At 40.4% G+C, this 20,941-nt stretch overlaps 1 protein-coding gene across 2 annotated transcripts in view; it reads right to left on the bottom strand.

The window, feature by feature from the left end:
• The window catches only part of EGFLAM (EGF like, fibronectin type III and laminin G domains), a 75,055-nt gene extending 64,694 nt beyond the window's left edge, over window positions 1-10,361 (bottom strand). Inside the window, exon 1 of one of the 2 annotated variants that reach the window (XM_068667652.1) lies at window positions 9,897-10,361. In XM_068667652.1, the coding sequence (XP_068523753.1) occupies window positions 9,897-10,017 (121 nt within the window). In that variant the 5' untranslated portion in view covers window positions 10,018-10,361. The remainder of the gene's footprint in view (window positions 1-9,896) is intronic. The other variant, XM_068667651.1, reaches the window with a different exon arrangement.
• Between the last annotated feature and the right edge of the window lie 10,580 nt (window positions 10,362-20,941).

Genomic DNA, 20,941 nt, shown 5'->3' with positions numbered 1-20,941 from the left:
CTCTGGAGCAGGCTGCCACAATTCTTGATGTCTCTGCTGCACCAGCCTGGCAGACACCTTGCTGCACCCTCACCTTCTGTGCTGCCTTGGGTGTTATCCGATGGAACTCAACCCACTTCCACGGAAGAAAAAATGCTATTCTCTGTTCTCTTGTGGGATATGTAACTGAGATGTTAGGAGCACAACCGTGAGATGTGCTCCAGAAGCAGAACAGGGCAAGTGACAGGACACCAGGACGTGGGAGGAGACAGCAGGTGGGATAGGGACCCTTTCTAAACAGATGTTCTGGTTGAAGTGCCCACCTCCCTCTTTAAGTAACAGGTACTGCGAACCTCTCCACAGGTGCCCACTACTGAATAAATACACGGAAGATCTGGGAGCTTGCTTTAGCAAAACTGTTTCATTGACCGTAAAGATTAAAAATGGATTATGTGCCTAAATTGAGCAGGTCACTCCTCCTGCTATTATTCTTTCCTTTTATATTTTATCACAAGAAGCTTATATTAAATTTTACAATGGTTTAGTATTTATCTTTATCCACACTGATCATATTCAGTCTAGTCTAATATTCTAAACATGAAGATGTTTTCTTCATGTTTATGGCAAGCATGTTATCAACATGTTTGCCATAAGCCACACTGAGACATATGGCCCTCCAAACTATATCAAAAGCAGAAACCAGAGAACATGAGCAAAGCTGATCACTCAGTGCTTAAAGCTCATAAACAACTCTTAGGCATTGCTGATAAAAATAATCCATACTAAGTAGACTTTTACTGTTCTGAAATAAAATGATAAAATAAGGATGAAAATCAGAGTGTTACATTTTTTCTTAGTCCTTATGGGTAAATATATAGGGTAACTACATACCAAAGGCTATATTAATTATCAAATTAATATATCAAAGGCTACATAGCAAAGGCTATATTAATTATCAAAAAAATTAGCTTCATATGTATACATATATATGTATGCATAAAGGCCTATTAAACTATAAGAATGCCAAATAAATAACTTGAAATTTTATTTTCCCATCAATAAATAACACTTAAAGCTGTATTTTTTCAGGAGTTTACTATCCAAAGCTTATTATCTTCAATGGGAACCACAGCAAAATTGTTCATGCTACTTGAAAAATACTCTCCTTGATGTCTCTTAATCTCTTTGCTTTACCTAAGAAAAATTTCTCTCTCAATGTTCCTTAGATACAAAATGCAAAAGTGAACTCTCAAAGGAGTAGTTCACTTTGTACAAGAAACAAAATTCAAGGGGGGCTTCTGGAAAAATGGAAATTTCTCAGAGAGAAAAACCTCACAAGCACAAGTGTATTATGTACACACACACAGTGACACTCATACATAAAGATTAAGGTACAAAGAGGTCAAAGCTGGCCATATGACAAGCAAAAAATGTGTGGGCTGAGGACAGGGCACATCAACCACGGCTACCCAGCCAGTCAGCCCCCAGCACATACTGGTGTTTGTGGCTGTTCCTCTCCAGATGCAGGACTTTGCATGTCCCTTTGTTGAACTCAGTGAGGTTCCTGTCAGACCATTTCTCCATCCAGCTGAGGTCTCTTTGAATGGCAGACTCCACCCTTTGATGTATCACCCAGCTCCTCACAGTTATGTATCTTCAGCAATTTGTGGAAGTTACACTGTCCCACCACCTAGGTCACTCATGAGGATATTTAACAGTTGGTGTTGCCAGTAAAAACTGAGGTGAAGAAGGCATTATGCACCTCAGCCTTTTGCATGATTTTTGTCACCAATTCTCTTTCCATCCACATTTTCCCTACACTTTGTTTTGTTGCTGAGACAACTGCAGAAAGTCTTCCTGTTGCCCTTCATGTCCCTTACCAGGTTGGACTTTGGCTTTCCTAACCCCAATACTGCATGCTCAGATACAGTCTGTATTCCTCCTGGGTCACCTTACCCTGCTTCCACATCATGTATGTTTTCTTTTTATGCAAGTTTCCACTACAATGATGTCCTGTCTGCACTTCCTTACTGGTGTGCATACACTTGGGATGGGACCCATTCCCAAGTTGCTGGTTTCAGGGTCCCACATCTGCTTTTCTTGTCAACCCAACCCTTTGCTTCCTCGCCTGACTGTGGGGTCGCATCTTCTCTCCTTTGTCATTCCTAGTTTGAAGCCCTACTCATGGGTACATCCAACCTGATGGCAAAGATGCTTTTGCACCACTTAGGTGGAGCCAGCCCTCTACCCTGGAAGAGGGTCTCATAGATATAAAAGCAAACTCAGACAAGGACTAGAAATTTCTGTGTTTCTACAAGAATAGAATTATGTAACAACATACTAACTTATGGCACTAAACCTACACCATAACTTCTGTGCATTGACAGAAAGACATAGTTAGATAGCACTGTATAATGATCCTAACATGACAGGAGAAGCCAGCACAAATGTAACTGTGGTTTTATTAAAGGCTACAGGAAGACAGGTCAGGGAACAAATGTGGCATCTTCTCAAGGAGCAGGAAATTATTCTCCATATCAGTTCCTCCATAAGGATTAGGACAATTTCACTATCTTCTGCAGACAGCGAGTCTCTCCATAAACTATTTCTAACACGAATATATATATATATGTATAAGTAAAATAAAATTATTTAAAAATAGTATGTAACTGAAATAGAAGGGTTTTGTTTGTTTGTTTGTTTGTTTGTTTGTTTTTTAAACCTGAATCCCTGCACTAATGTAGCATAGGAAATGGCCATATATCAGAAGAACCAGAATCAAGAACTGGTATGTGAAAGCAGAGAGAGTGACAGTGAGAGAAAAAACCTTTGCTGCAAGACAATGAGACATGGAAATACATCCCAGTGTAAGAAGAGACTGGCTACTAAAGCAAACAGCAAATGACCCATGCACAGCCACAATGCCAACAGAGCTAATATCTAATACTCCCAGCTCCTCTCAAAGTGTTCCCTGTTCTGGTGGTTTCCACAGCTTTTATACTCAAGTCCTTGGCCCTAAACCTCACCAGAGCAGCTGCCTCACCACACAAGCTGTGTCCTTCTCTTGGCATTATCTGGTTCAAATGCATCTTTCTTTACCCATTTCTGATCATTTTAAGCGTTGCCCAGTCCTCTGTGACTTTCTTCCCCTAATATAGTGCAGATTTCTTTTTTCACTGTACTTATGTCTTACTCATATGTCTTACTACTCCACAGATGTAGATGGCTCAGACATTCTCATCTCAAGCTACCAAGCCAAGTCCATTAACCTACATGTATGGACAGAGTTGCAGTTCTTGACCATAGACCTCCCCATACCATGGTGCTGCTAGTATGACTGTGCAGTTGAGATGAAAACAGCAGCAACCTGCATGAAATGGGATCATGTAGGAACAGGAATGTCAGGAAACAAGAACGTGAGCTAAAAATGCCAGCAGGATGCTGGTCTCCATTTACATGGCTGGAGAACTGGCTGCAAAACCATCACCTCTTGAAACAGCTATCTTCGTTTTTTACGAAGATAAATGCTTGCTTATTTTTAGAAAGATGTTGCCTTCTGTGATTATCTAGAAAGCAGGATATGAAACAGAACTAACATTTATGTTCCAAGTAACAAGTTCTGGCTTCTGGTAACTCTAATTATATCACAAAAGTTTGGATCCTAGACACTAATTTTCAATCATTTGCAGTGTATGGCCTTTGTTCGATTTTTTTTCCTAAAATGATCTTTTAGCTGAAATTTGTCATGTAAGCAGGAATAATCTGAGTGAAATTCTCTATAATCTTTGCCCTTAGGGTTTTTTTTTTTTTATTTTCAGAAGATTTTTAAGCTCAGCAACACAAAGCTGGTCTCAGTTTATAACTTTATAATGTGCAATAATGCCTCCGACACATCAGAAGAATTGGAATAATTTCTGTATTTGAAAGGTGCATGCTCAACATTCACAACATGCTCATTTCCCCTCATTTTAGAAAGGCAATTCAAATTTCAAGTTCAAAACATACACAGATGTTGATATTTGACTGCACCATAATTTTCACAGGTGTCAGAAAATTTAAGTGACTTTAAAAATCATGAGAGGTGTGCAGGATAATTTGCCTTGGGATTCTTCCAGCCTTAGAGATCTTTCTCTGTGAGTTACACCAGCTTCACTATCCTCTGAGTACACTGGGAACTCATTGTTCCCTTTTCAGAGCTATTGCTTTTAACACAACTGTTGTCTGCACTGTTTCAAAAGTGTTTATCAACAACAAGGTATATTAGAAGATAATCTATCAACACTTGGCATATGAATTACAAAAATCCAGAATGTGATAGCACCTTGTCATGGTTCATCTCTTCCAGGTCTAAAAATTATCCAGGATAACTTCTGGCAATGCCTGAATGAAAGACCTTTTTAAGAAAACAAAGCCAGTGTCTTTTGATTGTCCAATTACATGTCCAGCAAGTCACTAACAGAAGAAATGGTTTTCCCCACAGCCTGCTAGTGGTCCTCTTCCTGTTGGATAAAATGTTCCCTGGGTCAATATTGTGTGGATCTCTTTCATTTCAAGGCCAAAATCCTTAAGAGCATTCCCCATGTGCAGCCCTTACTCCTGGGTGTAATTATACAGTGCTCTGTAGAAGAACTGCTGTGAACCTAGTGTATTTCACACTACACACTTCTCACCTGGAGGGTTTTATGGATCACCACACACCGTATCATTAGCTACCTTTGGGTTAGCTAACTGCTTCAATGGAGCTTTCCCCCTAAGCCTCCAATTTTCAGTGGCTTATGCCATCCTGAAGCAGTTTCTTTCAAAGATGAGCTCTGCTGTGATTGTTCTCAGCTCAGAGACCCTGAAAAGTCTGAAGAAAAAAAAAAAAAAAAAAAAAAAAACATTCACATTTTCTGTGTCTTGGTTGTTCACATTTAAAAGGTATGGGGATTTTATTTTATATGAAAGAACTAGTTTGGTTTTCATGTGTAAGTATCTTCACTAAAAATAAAGAGGAAATCAATTCTCGCCTGTTCTTAGCCAAAAGTATTTCCTTTCAGTTGGAATTAATTGTGAAGAACAAGTTTTAGGTATTGTTTGCTTTTTATTTATTTATTTGTTTGTTTGTTTGTTATTCCCAGAAAGAACATTTGTTTGCACAGGAAAAAAAAAATAGGAAATTTGAATCAGGATCACATAGTTAACATAGTCTCCTGCATGCCTGTGGTTTAGGAAGTCTTTTATTACATAATCACAGAGCATTGCTACACATTCACCAACAAACAGGGGACCAAATTGTGCACTCTTATGTATGAAATAATCAAATTATTAACCACTTCAAAGGGGTGTAAGCCCTCAGTTATAGGCTGACCCCAATATAAGTTTGATCTAAGGAATGGGAAACTCCCAGGAATACTCTGGGCTAACTGATGAGTTTGTGGAGCACTGAAGAGACCTTATCCATTGAAATTTTCTGTGCTAAGACAACAGGGTTTTCTCCTGCTCCTTCGGATCTCTCAGATGACCAGTACTCAGAATCCTTCCCGTTAAGTTTAACCTTAAAAACATTAATTTGAGCATTGGATGTGCTCACTCATAAAGAGATATACAGGCTATATAATGTGCCCTGCCTAGTCCAGTATATCTGTTATTAGTGTAATTGCCATGCATCGTCCAGAGAAAAGGAGAGGTTTTTTCTGCAAGACACACTGCAAGATATGGAGACACTCACCTACACAATATTAGTAAGGTAAAAATATTAATTAGGCCTATCAGCCTTGACTAAATTGAGCTGTGTTGACCAGCATATAAAAGTCTTCCTACACTTTAATGTGGCATGACTGGAAAAGGATAAAAGTACAAAACCAGCCTAACTCCACTTTTAAAACAGAAAGCCTGGCCTGAGAAGGACTGGCAAAGCCTCAAAGCAAGTCTGTGGCAGCCTCAGGACAGGATGGTTTCCCAAGGCTCACTCTAGCACCTTTAACTCCCAAATCACCCCTCTTTTCCTAAGGTTGGGGGAAACTCAACCACTGGTACAGGTATAATGTCACAAATTTTTAAAATTCTGTTACCTAGTTTTACCTTTCTGAGTAGTGGTGGAAGGCTGTACTGTAGTTTTGGAGGCAGCATCAGTAAAATGCTGCTTAAGAAACACACTTAGCCAAAGTTTCCTTTTACAGTGGAAGATAATGACTTCAGGATGGACAGAACTGAACACACTGTGCTGCGAATAAGATTAACTAAAATCAGAAAACATAATTCAAAATGAATGACTAACAGTGGCATATGAAGGAACATGCTAAAGTGAAATAATTTTGTGCTTTCCCAGATAAAAGGTTATTTTCTTTCCCAGAGGCCATTAAGAGAATGCTGGTAGCTCCCAAAGAAACACCTTCACAAGGTGCTGGTGGGATTGATCAATGTTAGCAACAATTACCAGAATACAGGCCACAGAGTTACGACACCAAGCCCAAGCAAAATGAAAATGTCACACAATGTTGTGACACTACTTGTACTCTTACATGATGAACAACACCAAATCCATACATAGTTACTGTTTGTTTGAATGTATTGATATTCAAGACATTGAACAGTGTATTCTGATAGCACATTTTGACCTATACCTGGAAAAATAAAGAATTATATTAATCTCCCCCCAGATATATTATTCATGTTTTCTTTATTGGTTCTATGTCGCAGATATACAGTGTCTCTGTCAGCGCTGCAGCCCTAGCATCAGGAATCATCCCTTCTTCAAACTCATTCCTTTTCTTAAAGAGATTTTGGATTCAGCAGCAGGTCAGCCTTATCCTTACATGCTTTACCTGTGAGATTTAATAAGATAGAGATTTACAACCCATTCTAGTATTGTTCCACCAAATTTACTATATTTTAAAAAGTAAAATAAAAACCTTCTTTCCCAAAGACAGATACATTTTCCGTGTGTGTAGGCCTGATTTTCAGGGTAGCCTGACCTATTTTGATATCTAAATAGGGCTAGATTTTCAAAAGTGTTCCATATCCAGCAGCTCTTATTATAGCCAGATTTTCTAAAGAATTCAACTACTTCAGTGCCAAGTTCTCTGGAAAAAAAGTCTTATACTGTACTGCTGACCTGGGAGCTGAGCCCTTTTGAAAATCTGGCCCTGATATTCAGTGCTACACTCTAGTAAAGTCTTCTTCAGACTTTAATAGGTCTGAGTCTTCCTGCACTTACACACCAAGTCTACCAGTATGGTCATCTGGGAAACTGCTACAAGCTAGGCAATTCAAGTCCGATCTCTGTTTATATTGATTGGTAAGCATAATAACAACAACAAATCCCAAAGCATGAGATATGAATACCTTATTTACTCCATGTAGACCAACTCAAGGGTTTTAATATTTTATAGGGCTTTGGAACTTTACATTCTGATACTAAAGAAGTATTAACACAGCACAGCGCAACAAGTTCATGCAATGAGCATCCATGGGAAATCACTTAAGGAGTTGGCTCTTTCCTCTATAATTCCCTAAAATTATAGAACCATTAAGATTCAATGATATATGTTTATATCAGTAGTAGTGTTACACATTGCAGGCTAGGTTTAGGCTTTTCAGCGTTCAGTCAGTTGATAGAAACTTAAAACAGAAAAATCTGTGGCTTTGTGGAAGGCAAAAGAAAAAAAAAAAAAAAAAAAGAAAACAAAACAAAACAATTTAAAAGCAGCAGCATGAGTGCCAGCTTCTGGGAGAACAAGATTTAGAGAATCCCAGCCTAATCTGTTCCCAACTACCCTGCTCACCACACGGTGTCTAAGGATTTGTTTTAAGCCCTGTCCAAAGTGTCTGGCATAATATTTCTTTGTCTCCAGCAAATGTATCATGTAACTGTAAATAAATGTTCAAATGAGTTTAACAGTCATCAGGATGTTTCAAATTTGAGTACAACAGCTTTTTTTCCTGAATTTAACAAGCTGCATTTATGGCAATTTTCCTATATTATTTATTTTTAACTTCACTAATACATTTTTCACTCTGCTGCTTTCTTGGAATTACAAAATTGATCTTTGTAAGCTGCGCTCTGAATGAAAAATTTGGAAAAATGGAGATGCATTAGACTACCTTTTTTCTTTCAATGCACAAGACCTGCCAGCCAGCTCCCATTATTGGAAATTGGTTTTATTGCTTTTCTCTCAATACGACCTTTTGCTTGCACCTCAGATACAACTTCTGTGCAAGACCCACCTCCACTGCTATTAAAAAGGCAAAGTGAAAGGGGAACAAGAAACATTTAAAAGAACTTTTTGGTATTGTTTCTCTTCTTCATCCACTACTTTTGGATGTGCAAGTAAATGACAGTTCCCTCTTGCTCTTGGCTGTCAAGCATATGACAAGGTGCAGGAACAAGACAGAGATGTGGGTTACCTTGAGCTACACCTGTTCTCGGTGCTTTGACAATGGTATTACACAGCACAGACCAATCCACGGGATTCTGGGGAGCCTGCAATTCCAATAGCCCTTGGCAGAATGCAGATGGGATTTAAATTATACACTGCTGCACAGAAGCTCTCTGGGAGACCTCCTTCTTCAAATCTTGCTACAAGTGGATTTTAAAATGTTTGCACAGGTTTTGAAAAATGCTTCCAGGTAAAACTGACCACTTATATGGAAAAAGAGAAAGAAATGTATAATTGAATCAATCAAAACCTGAAAGAACATAAGTAAGGAAAAAAATAATATGTAGCTAACAAAAGTATGGTACACACAGCACAAGTGTATTAATTCATCTCTTCCACAGTACCTCGACTAATTTGTTTCCAAGCTTTAAACTATTATAATTTAATGCACAGGAATTCGTTTCCTCCATTTTTGTCCTGGTGTGAAGCAAGTAGACCAGTACGTTAAAGAAATCTCTAAAAATATTTACACTTTTCCGCCCCCAACTCCACAAATCCAGTATTTTAATGCAATCAGTTAATCGTCTCATTCACAACTACTGTCCACCTAATTTCCTCAAGTACTTAATGGTGGCTATTATGATCACCAAGGATCATGGGACTAGATCCCTAGGAGACAAGGTCAGACCAGTAAAATTAGCCATCTGTCCAGTGAGGGCTTTAAGCTCAGGCTGCATTTAAGTATTAAGTTTCCAACTGTATGGGCATATTTTTTCCCCCGAGAGCAAGGAAAAAAAAAAAAAAAAAAAAAAAAAAAAAAGCGACAGAAACGTTTTCTCACAGACAGGGTCTCATCCTGCAAACATTTTGACAGCCAAGGCAAAACGTACTTAAACTTGTTAAACTTTCCACTGGTCTGATCCCGCTGAAGGCAGCGACACAAACCAGCGCTGAGCCCCAGTTTAGTCCCTGGCGCTGCGCACCGCGACTTCTGGACGTGCAGGAAGCCCAACTTTCACCATGCTCCGCGTCCCCCCTCGGTTTAACCTCCCCGTCTCACAGGCTGCAGGGGCTGTGGCGGCTGCCCAGGGTACAGGCTTTTAACTTTTCTCCGCCGAGGACCGCGCACCGCCCGATTGGGATGCCTCGGTTCGGGGTACCTGCGGGTTTGGGTGCACTTCTCGCCTCCTTGGCGCTTCCTCCCACATTTGCTGCTCCCTGCCTTGCATCCTTCGCTACCCACGCCGCAGCCTCGCTGCCCGAGACCGGAGGCTGGCACGGAGGCCAGAGGCAGAGGTCCTGCCCGGTGCTTCACGGACCAGGACGGACAGACGGACGAGCCCGAGAAATGTACCCCCGGCGTGCGCTCCCGCACGGCCCCGCTGGCGTCCCGGCGGGGAGGATGCTCCAGGAGGCGAGGACGCTCCGAGAGGGAAAGGGTGCTCCGAGGGGGACGACTCTGCTTTTAAAAGGTGGCAAAACTTCACGAAGAAAGCGAGCACCTGGGAGAACAGGCACCCCAAATCCGCCCCCCGCCCCCCCACCCCCCCGCCTTACCTTGCCGGCGGGGGATGCTCCTCCGTGGGGCGGCCGCGCAGCCGATGCACGAAGCCAGCAGCAGCAGCAGCAAGGAGGAGAGGCGGCGGCAGGGACAGGGACAGGGTCCCGGCACCTCCATGTGCTCCGCGATCCCCCGCCGCCCCCCGGGCCGGGGGCTGGGGGCCGGGGCCGGCGTCCCCCCTGTGCTCGGCAGCCGAGCGGGGAGCGGGGCTGGGGCGGGCGCGACGGGGCTTTTACCGAGCCGGGAAGGGAAGCGGAGAAGGAGGAGGTGAAAGAGGAGGAGGAAGAGGAGGAGGAGGCGGCGGCTGGGTCCGGCGCTTTGATGGGATTACAGCCCCCCCCGGGGCGGGCGGCGGCCCCGGACCGCCCAGAGCCCCCCGCAGGGAGCCCCCGGTGCCGCCCCCCCGGCCCTGCCCTCCCCCTGAGGTTGGGGTGTCCTCGGCCCCCTCCCGGTCCCCGGCACCCTGGGATCGGCTGCCCCTCGCCCCGCTGGAGCTGAAGCTCGGGTGGGGGGCTCCGGACTCGTTCCCCGGTTCCCCTGGGAGGGCCGGGGCCGGGGTGGAAGCCAAGCCCGGGGCAAGGCGGGGAGAGGATTCGGTGAGGAAGTTGTTGCTGAGTTAAGAGGATATTGAGTTTAATCTCCCCAGATGGAGGCTGAGAACTATCCCGGCCACTCAGACTAATATAGAAACTCGGTGGAGATTGGAGGGGATGGGGGGAGGAAGGCAAGGGGAAGTCATGGTGTTCGAGGATCCCAAGAAAAAAACAGGAAGGGCTGAGCCAGGAGCAGCCCAAAGCATCCCTTCGGAGCAATATAATATTGGTGGGACAAAAACTCACACCCAGGATCCCTTCTTTGAAATTTAACAGACAGAGTGAAGGTGCGAGAAACTTCGCATTAGGCAGGCACAGGATTACCTGCCCCCCGCTTTAGGTCTCATCCTAATCTCGGTTAGTTAGAGATCAGTTTAAACCCCGAGACATCAGAGTTGTTATGTCTTCAGGGTTTGTGTGGGCTTTGTTTTGGAAATGAACCTCATTTGTTTGTTTTGCTGTTCACTTTGATAGCTGCAAGTGGTTTTGATGTCCATATAAATTATGCATATTTATACAGTCCCTTTCTGAATGTTATTAAATTCATAACACTGACACTGTTCAGTGAGTTTCAGGCTCTAATTTTATGGCATGGCATAGGGAGGGGTGTGGAGGGGAGGGGGGGGGGTCAGAAGAAAAACTGTCTCTCTGCAGGAACAATGCTGAGACATGAGAATATGGAAAGCTGTACCCTCTCAGGGTACGAGAGAAGACAAGGAAATGGTGATGAAGTCCTTTTGGACAAAAGATCAGAGGAAGGGAGTTGGAGCCCATATCCTGTAAAAACACTCTCAGAACCTCAAGAAGTTTTTTAAGGGCGAAATCAAAGTCCCCACCGGAGACAGTGGAGAGGACAGACCTTGTGTCCCCCGGGGATAAGGCAAGGAGACAGAAGCCTGGTCCTCCTGGAAAGGGCGGTCTTAGAAAGATCTCCACAGGGAGACCATGCTCAAGGCCGTAGGACTTACATCTGAGGAACAGTTCTGTTAGCGTATTTGAGATGCCAGTGGTTTCTCTCTCACATCCTTATCAGCCTGCCTTGCAGGGCTGGAGGAATCAGTACATGTTCAAGAAGTGCAGAGCCCATGGCAGGAATTCCCAGCTGGGTCACAGACTGCACTGAATTTTGTTCCTGCACTTCATAAGGCACAAAATAACTCAGGGCTCCACGTCTGTCCAAAAGCTGCATGTGATTGCTAACTTGTTGGCAAAAAGGGCAAAGAAATCATGGCAAGCAGCAGCAAAGAGGTCATGGCAAGGCATAGACAAAAGTTAAGTCTGTCCTTTATATATTGTCCAAGCAATTGTTTTGCATTTGTACAGTGTACTGTCATTGCTACTTCCGTGTTTCTTCTTCTTTGAACTCCATCTGTACTTCTTTCACTCCTCTTTTTCTGGTGTCTTTTTCCCTCTCATACAGCATTCATATTGGCTACTATTGTAGTTTGTCTTCTTTCTCACATACACCTACCTACCAAAAGTAATCTGTGATAAAGTAACAGCTGGACATAGTGAGGCTAAATTAAATATTACAAAAGTTCATACCTCTGAGTTTCAAGCTGTTGTCAGATTCAGCCATTTTTTTTATTTTAATTACAGCTTTGGAAGATTATCTCTGCAGCCATGCTGGAAGCTTGCCTTCTACTAGAAGGAAGCGGGATATTCAGTTTTGGGTTCATGGACAGTTACTGTTGTGGAAAATCCTTTCAACAAAGGTAATCTACTGCAAGCCTATTGAGTTTCCTCTAAAATACATAAAGATTCCCAGTGGCTTTCTCACTGGTAAGGCTTTACTCTGTCCTCATTGGCATAGTCACTGGTTGTCTTCCAGTAGCATACATGACTAACGCTTGGCATAGATTGGTTATTGCAACCTTTCTCCAGAGGAAGAAAAGTCTTAGTGCAGTATCTAGAACTAAAACCTGGAATTAGATTTAGAAGACAAATATATACCTTGCTCACCCATCTCAGAGAAGACATGATGAGAGAAGCGTACCATGTACATCTGATGACCCTGAGCTTTAGGAGGAATTCATTTGCCAGTTTGAACCCATTTTCTGAGATACATCATCCACTTACAGACAAAAACATTGCCTTTACTGTGGAGGACTGCTGTGTCACAGAAGTGCAACTATCAGGAATGACACACCGTGGTGGCATCGTTGCTTCTCCTTGCCCTTATCTGAAATTCTGTTTCATCTGCTTTCAACTTTAGCCAATAGTCTGCGATTGGATCCATCTTCAGAGCCATCTCCATGACAGTGATGAGATTTATTTATTTTTTTTCCATGAAGAAAAAGTAGATATGTAAACTATTCACTACATGCTCACCAGCATTTGCATATAGTTGATATCTGGGGTAAGCCTACTGCTGAGGCCACGGGTTGCCTACAGGGGGGTGGCGGCCATGTTTTCCTCAGCGAAGATGGGCTTAAGTTGCACCAGGGCAGTTTTAGGTTAGATGTTAGGAAGAACTTCTTTACTGAAAGGGTTGTTAGGCACTGGAACAGGCTGCCCAGGGAAGTGGTGGAGTTACCATCTTTGGAGGTCTTTAAAAGACGTTTAGATGTAGAGCTTAGGGATATGGTTTAGTGGCGACTGTTAGCGTTAGGTCAGAGGCTGGACTCGATGATCTTGAGGTCTCTTCCAACCTAGGAATTCTGTGATTCTGTGATTCTGTGATAAGGACTGAGACACAACCTTTCAAAGGTGCATAATACCAGGAGTCCAGTGGTGGGAGTGGAAATGGTTTTTCATCATTATCTAATGAACATACTCCACCAGAAAGACTCTAAATCAGCACACTAATCTGGGTACATTAGACCTGTGTTCAGGTGAGATATCCCATTTCTTTTGTTCCATGCCGTATGTATGGGAGGGGACCAGGCTCCAGTCTACATAGTGTCTTACTCTAGGAAGTAAGGGGATAAACACAGTGCACAGAGATTTTCTCCCATATCTCTTCTCTAAGAGGGAACACATGGCCCGTCTCTGTGCCTAAAGGAACAGGAATGCAAGGAACGATGTCTGAGGGAGCCTGGGCAGGCAGAAGAAACACTCATACTTCTGAGTACCCTGATGCTCTCAATGTCTAGAACAGCTGACTCATTTCAGCTTGCAATTGCATTACAGTGGTATGTCACATGTAATTTGCAAGTGCTGAAATCAAGAGACACCCCTGTTCTTTGAAGAAGTAAGAGATAAAAATAAAATGAATGTAAGGCACCAAATGTTCAAACATGGCAATAGATCCTCTTGCAGTATTTGAAGGTCTGGTGCAACATGACTTTATTATTTTTGTGAACATCAGAGTGGGCACATCAAGTCTCATGATGACAGAAAGTGTTTTTAGCAGTGACCTATACCATTATTCATTCACAGTAATATATATATATTAAGTATATATATCTATATATTGCTATAAATCATATATGTATACATTATATATATATGCATTATATACACAATATATACATATATAATAACATACATATATACACACACACATATACAATTATTTTCAACTAATTTTACAATAAGTCACTGACAAAGCAGTTTGCTGTTAAAGGAGCTAAAGCAGGATTTCTACCCAAAAACTATTTGGTAAAAGTGCGGGAAGTTAAGTGAGCTGACTGGGAGCTGCAGAGAATAGGAGTCTGGCCAGTGGGGTTAGCAGGCTTTTCCATTGTGATTCATAGGGAAACAAATATGTCTTTGCTTTAGGGCTTGTCTTCACTTGAAAGATATTTGGGATAAAAGGAGAGTATGAATTTATAGCATTTTCCAGAGTAACTCCATATGTGGACACATTTAGTCCGGAATAAGATTAAAAGAAAATCAGTGAAGAAGTCTTCTGAAATAGAAGTAAAGAAATGGAAGCACCTATGGTGAAACGGGAGATGTATCTAGACATTTTCATTATGGCAATGGAGGGCTCAGCTAAGTAAATTAAGAATAATGTATCTGTACATCTTCTTAATTACAAATTATGGATCTTTTTTTCTCTTCAACTAAAGGCTCAAAAATTTTGGTGTTCTTTTTTTTTCTTTTTTCTTTTTTCTTTTTTTTTTTTTCCTTTATAGTCTACAGATTTTGAAAAGATGAATCCAGAATACATAAAATTATGTCTCTTCAACCATAATCCACTACATATTTTTGTCAGGAATTTTTCATAGATCCCTCTTAAAAGAAGTACATAAAACTCTCAGAGACCCTAGGAAATATTCACCATGCATACACAGTCTCTTAGACTTTGCAAATGATAGGAAGTCAGAAAGGTTAACATAAAGCAAGCCAGTTCAGACACGGTGGATGCATTTTCTGCTTATAGGTAAACTAGTCATTTATCTCACAGATTTTTTCTCCCATTCCTTCCAAACTGCAGCTTTTCTATTCCTTTTACTTATCTCTCCGCTGTGATTAGAGTTTCTAAAAGTTGTGTTGGAACCTGCCAAATGAAATTCTCTGAGTGTATCACAATCCAAACAGGATGTTTTTATGTCATTTGCATAGAGATTCCTGTTTAAATTTTACCTCCTGATCTTCCAAGGTCTTCTCAGTATGCCAAAGTCATTCTACCTATTTTACCATTCTGATACTAATTCCAGGATGAGATATTGACTATATTATGATACATACATAATGATATATAGAATTATATAGATTTGAGGATCTTTTTATTGACTTTAGCAACTTGGTAAATTTACGGAAAATAGAAGGACCATTAACTTACCAGTTTTTCAAATACAAACATGATAAATGTAAATGTCAGTTAAAACCAGCAAACTTTATTTTAGCAGCTCCTGTTTAGTTTTATAGCAATAACAAACAAATCACAGTAATTTGTATCTTATTATAATTCAATTAGAAAACAGTAATGTTTCATGAATATATATATTTGTTGCTTCTACTAATCATTATAATAAATAATTGCCTAACTGGTAAAAAAACAAATAAGTAATTCATTAGCTTGCAATTTAATAGCTGTTTACATTTATTATTTCATTTATCACTTACATAATGTCATAGATGCGTGTAGAGTGCATATTACAATATGCCATCTAAAGTCATAACTCTTCTGCATACAATTTCCCTCTGGCTTAACTAAGTAGAGTGTCTTGGATAGAAAGATTTCTGATTTGCACACAGGATAGGAAGTGAGAGTATTTAAGAGCACTTTTTCTTGTCCACAATACCAGAGAAGTCTATAACACATGCATAGAGTACCTCCAAAATTCAGCTGTTTTTTCCAGAGGGGAAAGTGGCACTACAGCCAGCATACTGCTGAACTGTTCAGGAAGGGATTTCAAGCTGCCCTGCAAACTTTAGGAGTGAGGGCTGTGGAAACACCAGTTTCCCTGCAGAGCTGGTAGGCTTCCTTCTTAGGATGTTAGTAGGAACCACATAGAGGCAAATGTAAATTTCAACTACTTTGAAACGGTGAAGGGATGAGTTTATCCTATTAGGTTCTTAACTTCTGACACCATCTAATTATTTTAGATCTGGATCTGAACTGAGCCTTCTTGTTCTCTTCCTCACTATTTTCCATGAAACTGTGGAGACTAGACTTAGTTAATTCGGGAAAGAAAGGAAGAGAGAGAGAGAGAGAGAGAGAGAGAGAGAGAGAGAGAGAGAGAGAGAGAGAGAAAGGAAGGAAGGAAGGAAGGAAGGAAGGAAGGAAGGAAGGAAGGAAGGAAGGAAGGAAGGAAGGAAGGAAGGAAGGAAGGAAGGAAGGAAGGAAGGAAGGAAGGAAGGAAGGAAGGAAGGAAGGAAGGAAGGAAGGAAGGAAGGAAGGAAGGAAGGAAGGAAGGAAGGAAGGAAGGAAGGAAGGAAGGAAGGAAGGAAGGAAGGAAGGAAGGAAGAACACAAACCAAACTTTGCCTGCCATTATTAATATAAAAATGATTATATATCAGAGACATACTACGCTTTTGTAAGTGTTAAATGGTGAACATACAAAAACAAAGAAACATCATTTTTCTGTCTTTCCACTCTTAAATAAATATTTGCCACACATTTACTCACTATATTGGCAGTTTAAGCCCATTACAGCTTCCCAGCATTCAGTCTTTCCTTCTTCCATTGCCTCTCATATAGATTGCCTGTGGCATAGCCAGAATTTCAGTTCATGTGAACATCACATATTTTGCAAGGAATACAGAAAAAGGCTTCTACTGACCACATCTGCATCAGATGAGAGTCTTTACAGTCTTTTGTCCCTTGATTTGTTTATGCTCTCAGCTCTGCCCCTGAGCTTCCCTGCTTCCTACTATATTCCAGGTTATTCTTATTAACCACATGTCCCTGGTTACTTCTACTTTTTCAAGATTTACAAATTACAGTCAAGACTGGTAGTTATAGGCACAGAAACAAATAGATAATGTAAAAATCCTTGTTGTGCCCAAAACTTTAGACAATGCAGCCAGTAAATGCTGAGAATACAGGGGAGCAATGAGAAGATTATGAGCAAACAGATTAATAGTTATAGGCCTGCAGTTACCTGGCCACTATAAGCTATCATGTTCCTTATTATCTCACTCTTCAGCCCTCACTCCTTTTCAGTTTTTCCCATATACATTAGTGATTATCACATTATTGGTTATCATGTTATAAAGCGTTCTTTACTAACATGCTACATATTTTTATCAGTCATAGGATGATGCTTTGTCAAGCATCAATAGTATATTTATAATTAAGAATTAGTATGCATTATACTGTTAAAAAAACAATATTATACTGGATAAACATTAAATGCTCCTTTCTTCCACTTGTGTCCCCACTTTATTACTTTGTTTATAGTTTAAACTAAATGTAATGAGCAGTGAGCACAATCACTCCTTTGTGCCAGGACTCCAGAAGTATGTTGTAGTCTATGTGTTCAAATACTGAAGTTTTATCCCGCATGTTCATTTTTATAAATAGTTCTGTTCATTACTTGTATAGCAAGTTATTTTACAGTACTTTGGCCATGGTTTATGATGCCAGTATGCTAAAAATGCTCAAATATAAGCTCCAAACATCTCCCAATATGAACAAATTTAACCTCATGATGGGCATAACAATAAACACAAGGAGATATTTCATTTACAATAAGGCTAGCAACATGAATAGCTTGTAAAAGCCAAATCTTACACTCGTGGTTTATAAGAAATTTGTTGAGTTATTCTTTCTATCAGTGTTGTTTGAGGATTTATAGGTTCCAGTTTTACTAAGTGTTTCCCTTCTCCTTTTATCTTCTATTGCTTGGTTTTGGTAAGGTGAAGAATACATTGTTTTGAGCTCAGAAAACTGTCTATGTTGTCACTTACTCATCTCACAAAGAACCAACAGAAGCACAAAGACCCAAATTACAAAAATTTGTCACCTAAGAATCTAAGTGTATTGTTATAAATCTCTCTCATCATCTCGTCTCAGGTCAATTATTTACAAGTTATGTTCATTGTGATTTAATGGAGCACATTCTTTTTGTTAGCAAATGAATTCTTGCCAGACTTGGGACCTACGGTAAATGTAATGAAAAGCATCAAAAAGAAGAAATGAGCTCTTTCACAAACATAAGCATTACTTTAGACACTCACTAAACTTGTTTGCACCAAATATTACACGTTCAGTATTTGGAAGTCTGGGAGGTGTTGGGCAAATGATGCATTGCCCAATATAGGCTTATTTTCTTATTTCTTTTCAGTTTATGATCATGACATAAAGAAAAATGAATGATCGACAGTGCTTTGGGGAGTTCAGAACATCATCTTTGTATTTGTTTTCCCATTGCAGTCTTACTGCGGCTCTCAAAAAAAAAAAAAAAAAAAAAAAAAACACTTCAAAGAGTTACTTTCATTGTTTTTCTATTTAATGTAATATGTATGCACTTCTTGTCCTCTCATGTGTCAGTCTCACAGACCGGTACACAGCTTGTGTTTATAACATAATCTCCTAGGGATGTTTTCTCCGATTTCCTGATCAGGATATCAGAATGAGGAAAGAAGAGACAGGACACAAAAAAACTATCCAGATTTTACAAAGAACACCATAAATCTTCGGACTTGCATAGTTTATTTACAGTTAATAAAGGGGAGAGATGATGGATTCTGCAGAAACAAGTCATGAGAAGTAACAGAATTCATGTTTTTTTCAAACTTGCTGTTAATTTCCATTCTGTTGGAAGGAGTACCCATACACTACAGACAAGTGCTCTATTGTCTGCTTCTGCTTTACGTGCAGAAGGAATATCATTTTCATTAATCTCTGCTAGGGAAAAATGAAGATTGAAGGGGAGAATACTGCTCCCACTTTATCACTCCCCTCTTATGCTGATGCCATTTCTATGAGGCAAAGGGTATCAAGAACAAATGTATGCCACTTCATTTTCCTTATTCATTTGTGGGACCTATTCACTAATTCATTGTGCCCCAAGGAATTACCTGATTTTCCACTTCATATTCTGAAATTCACCACTTGGGCTTGCAGGAAAGAGTGGTAATGGATAAATTTGCAGAAGGAATGTTGTTCCTAGCAAGGCCATTGAAAGAGAAACAGAAGGCCACAAGACGTTTTGGCCTAGTCTTTTCTCTTCTCTAGAACAGACTCTGGAAGCCTCTTCTGCTCCTTCAACGGGGTGCTGTTGTGCTGGAGGAAATAGATAAATTTTGAAGAAGTTGAATTTTCTTTCTAAGTTGGAGAATCAGGGCAAAAACTTCAAAATGAGCAACAAGTACTTTGTGGGAGCCCAGTCATATACATGATGCCTCCATTTTTGAACGTGAGATCACCTCGTATGCAACACACTCCATCACACACCAGCTCACCTCCAAGGGTTGACATTTAAAAAACTTCTAGGCATCAGATGGTCTCCCAGCTTGCATGAATGTGAAAGATAAGAGGTCTCCTACTAATTTTTTTTCACTGATTCATCTCAGACGTTCCTCCTATGTCTCTTCCCAAAGATCACTGAAAAGTTTATTTGCCACAGATTAATTCATTCTGTCAGAAATGAAGACAAAGGGAATACAGTAGAGGTAACTTCAGCCATCTTCAATTTTGATAAGCCTCTATAAGGAGCTTTTGAAAAAACATAAAAGTTTAAAAGATCCTTAAAAGTAGTTTTTCATGTTTGCCCTAACAGAGTAATAATACTTTAAAAACAGCAGGTAGCAAGATCCAATCAATAGGCCATTAAGATACTGGCAGCACCAAAACAAGATTACACAGTAAAGAAATCAAGAAACCCTTAACTTTTCCAATTTTGGCCAAGAATACACAAGAAAGTTACATTATTTATTTCGTAAGACTAACTTAAATAATGTTATACTTTTCTTGGCATCAGAAAAGCCCTTTACATATGTAAATATGAAACTAGTGAGTTAATGATAAGAGGAGGCTCAAAGGAGACCTTATTGCTCTCTACAACTCCCTGAAAGGAAGGTGTGGAGGGCTGGGGGTTGGCCTCTTCACACAGATAACTACTGATAGGACTAGAAGGAATGGCTTCAGGTTGCACCAGGGGAAGTTCAGATAGGAAATTAGGAGACATTTCTTTTCAAAAAAAGCAGTCAGGCATTGGAATGGGTTGCCCAGGGTGGTGGTGGAGTCACCATCCCTGGAGGTGTTCCAGGACAGGTTAGATGTAGCACTTAGGGTTTAGTGGTTTAGTGGTTAATATTGATGGTAGGAAGATAGTTGGACCAGCTGATCTTGGTGAGGCCTTTTCCAATCCTAATGATTCAATGATTCTATAATAATGAGACACTCAGTTTATCATAAAGTCATGGTTCTTTGGGCCAAAAGATGTTTTACAAAATATATATAGTACTTCTTCTTGCTTTATTTACATAGGTTAATACCAAGTTCACCAAATTCTTGAGGGAAAAAAATCATTCATATGTGGTTATTAAACGATTGTTTGCATGCAATTGCTGGCACATGAACAGACTGGGCTGTTAATATATAAGAGGCAGGAGATTCTTTGTTTCCCATGTAGCATAAGACCACTAACAAAACTTTGCCATTTAGCATAAGATTGTATGGGCTATGAAAAAGCATCATCCAGCGTCACTTTTATTCATAATGACTATGTAGTGGATTCATGTTTCAGGTCTCACCAGTTATAAGAAGTTGCAAAACACTATGTGAAAAATAGTACTGGTCTGTGCACCATTTCCAAAGATCATGGTACTATTTTGCTAGTTTAATCATAAGTTTGAAGCTGGTTGATTGATTGATTGATTGATTGATTTTACAGAACAGCTGTACTCACATTGTGTGCAATATCCAGTCTAGTGTGTTTAAATATACATCAAGTATTGGTTAGCTGTGCTGCCCTCTGGCCTGTTTGTTTGTCTCAATTTCTTTTGTTTCAACCTTGGAAATACAAGGCCAGAGGTTTTCTGCCACAGGTGTCTAATGCCAAGGATCAGTTTTGAGGCATGAATTTCTACTCAATTTCCCCATCA

Source organism: Anas acuta, chromosome Z (assembly GCF_963932015.1).
Source record: "Anas acuta chromosome Z, bAnaAcu1.1, whole genome shotgun sequence".
Taxonomy (NCBI): domain Eukaryota; kingdom Metazoa; phylum Chordata; class Aves; order Anseriformes; family Anatidae; genus Anas; species Anas acuta.
The sequence above is the reverse complement of the archived record's forward strand: the minus strand, read 5'-3'. Positions and strand labels throughout refer to the sequence as shown.